Source organism: Gadus morhua, chromosome 19 (assembly GCF_902167405.1).
Source record: "Gadus morhua chromosome 19, gadMor3.0, whole genome shotgun sequence".
Taxonomy (NCBI): Eukaryota; Metazoa; Chordata; class Actinopteri; order Gadiformes; family Gadidae; genus Gadus; species Gadus morhua.
In genome coordinates, this window is record NC_044066.1 from 17,129,154 (window position 1) to 17,134,675 (window position 5,522).

The 5,522-nt window shown below is 44.5% G+C and overlaps 1 protein-coding gene across 2 annotated transcripts in view; it reads right to left on the bottom strand.

Annotated features, from left to right (window-relative positions):
• Positions 1-5,522, bottom strand: part of prmt8b (protein arginine methyltransferase 8b) — a 15,568-nt gene extending 10,046 nt beyond the window's left edge. Inside the window, exons 1-5 of one of the 2 annotated variants that reach the window (XM_030342396.1) lie at positions 5,106-5,522; positions 4,045-4,290; positions 2,345-2,500; positions 1,412-1,475; positions 935-1,077 (exon numbers count right to left, since the gene is read on the bottom strand). In XM_030342396.1, coding sequence (XP_030198256.1) covers positions 935-1,077; positions 1,412-1,475; positions 2,345-2,500; positions 4,045-4,290; positions 5,106-5,174 — 678 coding nt within the window. In that variant the 5' untranslated portion in view covers positions 5,175-5,522. Of the gene's footprint in view, positions 1-934; positions 1,078-1,411; positions 1,476-2,344; positions 2,501-4,044; positions 4,294-5,105 lie in introns of both variants that reach the window. The other variant, XM_030342395.1, reaches the window with a different exon arrangement.

Genomic DNA, 5,522 nt, shown 5'->3' on the forward strand with positions numbered 1-5,522 from the left:
CCTCCAAAGCGCCACAGTTCAGCCAGCGAATCGTAGCTGTGGAAGGTGGCGTCTCGTTCTATTTCACAGTTCACCCTCCGTGCGAGAGAAGGATGATCCAGGCACACCTGCTCTAACACCTCCGCTGTTGGCTGTTGGATAGCATAAGGCCGACCGCCTGGGAACGGCAACGAGGCGATTAACCTTCTAACTAAGTTAATCACGTTGACCATAATTACATTTGTTAATCGCGTTACCTTTGTATAAATGTGCAGTATAGATCAAAAATATCAATGTAAATATTTGAACAATGCCTGAATGGATATCGGTATCACTTTATAATAAAGTGCCATTATGGCTAACTAGTCATAACCCCTTGTTAATATTAGTTAATTGTTACTTAAATATCTATTTGGCACAAGTTAATAGTTATTTTTCACTGACCACAGAGTGACGCTGGTTAAGGTTAGGGTTAGGGCCGTGGGTTAGGGTTAGGGTTAGGTTCGTGTGTTAGGGGTAGGGTTAGGGCCGTGTGTTAGGGTTAGGGTTATGTAAACAACTAATATTTAATAATGATAAAAAGCTATTAACTTGTGTCAAATACATATATTTGAGTTACAATTAGAAAATATTAACAAAGGGTTAGGTAATGACTAGTTTGCTATTTATTATGGCACCTTATTATGAAGTGTTACCGGGATATCTAAAGGACAACAGATATTGAAAAGATATTATTATTACAATTTAAATTAAAAATAATTATTTATTACAAATACTTTGGACAAGAGACATTAAAAAACATTAGTAGTACAGGCTATATCGTCCCTAGTGCCCGGGCTGTAACACCGTCCTGTCCCCTCGTCTCGCGTTGTTAAGAGGGTCCAACGTGTTCTTAAAGCGCTGCTGCATTGATGTCCAGGTCACAGCTCCGTCCCGACCCCCAGGGGGTTCTTACCAGCCACTTATCCCTGGCGAAGATCACAGTGTTCAGCATGGACTCGTAGAAGAGGCAGTAGCCCATCCACTCGGAGATGATGATGTCCACCTTGTCCACGGGGAGCTCCACCTCCTCCACCTTCCCCTTGAAGATGGTGATGACTGCGGCACGCAAACACACACACAAGATGGCCGACATTGGTGACCGCACTCGACGCTCGCTTGAACATCGAAACAGCGTCGCAATGATATGTTTGACTCTCATTGTATTTAATGAGAATAACAAATGGATTCATATTTCACATCCATTTAAAATGGATAAGTGAATATATTAATCATTGAATTAATGTAACTTTTGGATTAATTTAACTTTTGACTTTTGTGTTTTTACTGACAGTGTCAGTGTTTTTCTATAAAAGGTACTATGGATTTGGTATATCATTTGTTTACAGAATGTTTTGGGAAAGAACAGTTGATGGTTGAGACTACAACTTACCATTGTGTAGATGATTGGACTTGATAATCTTCTCAGAGTATTCTGATATACTTGAACACTCAATCTGCAAGAACAGACAAATAACCTCACCATGTGGTCACCTCTCAAAAGAGGTCACTATGGCCCAGATGGTGTGTTAAAAACGCATTCAGAATTAACAAATAAGGGGTAAATTTGGTCTTAAATACATTGTAGTAGTATTACTTTAAAAATAGTTTATCGAATCCTGTTCAATTTTGACATGATCACTGAAAACACACTTTCACATACTTTACATTCCCGGTCACGCAGACTTTCAATCTTAGTCTTCAAATTAACATTTAAATGGCCTTTCCTCTTGGTTCTACTGTTGTTTCGACGTACATGGAGGAATATAAAAATTGTGTGTTTTCCCAGACATCGTACGCAAACTGTCTGTAAGATTGCTTTTCAGTACAGTGTACTGAGTCAAGCATCAGTGGGGAATGGGAAGGTCAGATTTAATCAAATCCTTCTGATCCATGTACACACGCCCTTGTCCCTGGGCTGTCTTTCCCCGGAAGCTGTAGGCGCACCAGGAATAATTCATGGTCTCCCCCTCTCTCCCATCGTGCGTCAGAGAGATTGTATGAAAGAGGAGTGGGCTGGGGCTGATAGGACACCTTGCTGACAGGGATGAGTGAAAGTGTAAATGGACCTTTAAGCCCGGCTTTAACCAGAAATACTACTGTGTGTGTGTACGCGACTACAGGAACGGAGCCAGTTCCAAAATTTAACAAAAATCCGATAAAGTTTGCATCAAGGGAACTTATTGGCCAAAAAGCAATGTGATCTTAAAGCCAAAAGGCAATCGTCTGCAAACCAGGCGTGCTCGTTGTTCAAACCAACACGCTGGAAATAACAATGGCTATAGATGAGAGCTGTAAGTGAATGTAGATGTACGTGCACACTCACCCCGTACACGTGCTTGGCGCCAGCATTGGCGGCGAACATGGACAGGATGCCCGTGCCGCTGCCCACGTCCAGGACCACCTTGTCTTTGAAGGCGTGCTTGTTGTGGTACATGGCGTTGCGGTAGGTCAGGGTCCGCACCTCGTCCTTCAGCATCTCCTGACCGGGGACACGCAGACCCCCACGGCGGAGCGGAGACAACAGAACGATCACCAACAAAGAACGAAACAGAAAGGCTTACCGAGTGGGAATAAGGGGTGCCCAAAAGGTGGCCCGCGGGCCAAATGAGGCCTGTGAGGACACAAGGCCAGAGTGGTGGGCAGAACTATGCAGATTATTATTTTATATCATTTCATCAAGCATTTGGTAAATTATCCTTTTAATAATGAATAAAGTAAAAAAATATTATGTGTTTCTCCACAAACGTTTGCAACCCTCTGAGACTTTCAGATTCTGGCGAGATTACATTTGGCCCCCAAAGCCGAAGATATGGGGGGCGCCCCATATCTTCTGAAAGGACATACCTAAACTGGGTATGGGTATGGGTGAGTCTGACTCTAACACGGTGCACACGCTAAGACTAAGTAACTGTACGTGACACATGCATGTCATAGACAGGATATATGTACAAGAGCCCATCTGAATAGCTGGGTTACATAACCAACAAACAATAGTGTTCACGCTTTGGCTGCTGTGGTGGGCGGTGGCGTTACATAATGCTGTTTTCATTGCAAATAAACACTTTTAAAGAAGGCGGGGAGAACCAAATCAGGCCTAACACTGATTCACAATCAATGATTCACAATCACTGATAGCGACTTCTTTAAATAGTCCCTCAAACGTAGCGAGGGCTGACCCATCTTCTCTCCTCACATCACACACCTTCTCTTCTTCGATTTCCTCGCCATTCTAAATTGAGGACACGCTCCCCCTCCTCATCTCATTCACCTCGGAAAAAATAGGTTGTAAAGAAAAAAAAACGACCCACATACTAAAAGTAGACGCGCAGTCCTATAAATTACTTTTTGGCCCCAAAACGTTCGGCACATTAAGGTCAGGGGGTGTGATGCTGCAGGGTTCCGAGGTAGGACACAAGACCAACCGCATTTTGTTTTCTGATTAAATGACACACGTTGATGTACAACATGGTGTTACTTATCAGGCAAACTTAAAGGACAATGCTGGTCTGTGTTCAAACCATCGTAACCACCTCTCAGGGCTACACTTAAACCTCTGTTACCGATGCCATTTGCCAAAGCCATTGATGAAAAAGTAGTACAGCCATTGGTTCTTTGGGATGAGACATTTTGTCAAGTGTTTGCATGGTGATTCACCGTTTCTGTGCCAGCATACTCCTTACTGACGCGATGTGCATTGATTTCAAAGTGCTATATTGTAATTATCTACATTTTATGGCAGACGCAGGGAGGCTAAACGCTCTTTGACAGAATATTTATGAGGAAGTGATTATGCAAATTATATTGGTAATGGATATTTAAGAGGCCAAGGAGAGACAGTAATGATGGTTTGATCAAAGATTCCTGTGGTTCTTTAACCGAATGAATGGAGAAAAAAAACATGGTTTGTTCTTCCTTGACCTCCACAACCGTTCAGGTGCAGCTCAGGTACAGTTCTGTTACCGGTTAGTACAGGTTAGGTGCAGCTCATGGTATAGGTACAGGTGCAATAGGAGGACGGCCTACCTCGTGGATGCCAAAGTGGGCATAGGAGTCAAAGTAATAGTCCCGTGATGTCATTTCCTCCGGGCTGAGGAATTTGGCCGTCTTGCCGCGACCGGGAGACGGTGGACAGACGTCGTCGGACGGACTGGAGGCCACATGATTGGTTGTAGTGGGGGCGGCGGTGGTGGCAGTAGTAGGCACTGGTTTAGGCAACGTGGAGGGCTGGGCAGACTGGGAGATTGCCTGGGGAGCAACAGGGGGCTCCTGCTTCTGGGGGAGGGACGGAGGGACGGGGGGGATAAAGAAGGATTTTATTCACGAAAGAATAATACTATCAGAATAACACACACATTTATATACAACTGACATTTACAGTTTTCTTTTGTATCTGTGTATTCTGTACTTTTGTACTTCCACACAACATACCAGAAAATATTCATTGTAGGCCGATGTGAAGATTGCGTTCAGGATCAATGGCAAACCAAACGAGCTATGGGTTGAATACTTCATGATGACAAGGCAACAATCTGGCTCGTTTAGACGCGTTAATGTGTTGCTCTAGTAGTCGCTGGACCCATTATATCGTGAGTTGCACGATTGTAATGCATTTTAACACGCATTGTATTGCTCCGATTACAATATGAAACGGAGGTGGAGGAGGCGCGGAAAGTGCTACAAAATAAAAGCCCTTGATTGGCTTTTCAGCACCACGGAAAACGCACGGAGATTACAAACACGACCACACACGCAAAATCACAGCTCTTTTCTTTTACATCGGTTCTCTGCTAAACCATTATACCCCAGATAACGTCAAAATCCAACTACATTTTCACAAAATAATACAACCCTCATATCAGGACATGAGCGGATCCACTTTGCGCGTAAAATAAGACACGCGGTGAGCGGAACAGCACCGCGATCCCAAACGCGACCAGGACCACCGAGAGCGTTAAAAATACCGACAGCCTAAACCGTGCATGTGTCCGGGTAGTCTATGTCCAAAGAACCATCACCACATCGATGAAAGGGGGGCACTTTGGACCGGACCCCCTCCATGGAGCGGTGGAAGGCGCAGGACGTACCTCTGAGTGGTCCGTCTCCGCCATCTTCCTCCGGAGCTGCAGGCAGCGGGAAGAATGCCGGAGTCCCATGAGCACCACCCAGACGAGGAGCAACTCTTAAGGGGGAACTCTTTGAATAAAACCCTATGTCTTCAAATAGTCCCGCTACTTTAGCCACGGTGTAGAAACAGCCTACCTGGTCTATAATTAAATGGTTAAATCAATCAATGCACGTTACAGGTAGATAGACGATGGAATAGCCTATAATTAGTAATAATAAGTATTTTATCTTCAAAAGTTGTTCTGCGAAACTGTGCCAGGCGTAGCGTCCATGAGTCCATACTTGTGGTGGTGGATGTCAGGTGAAGGTTTGTGTCTCACGCAGGTAACCTGCAACCAATGCCCACCGGAGCTCCGTGCGCAAAGTCCCGCCTGACG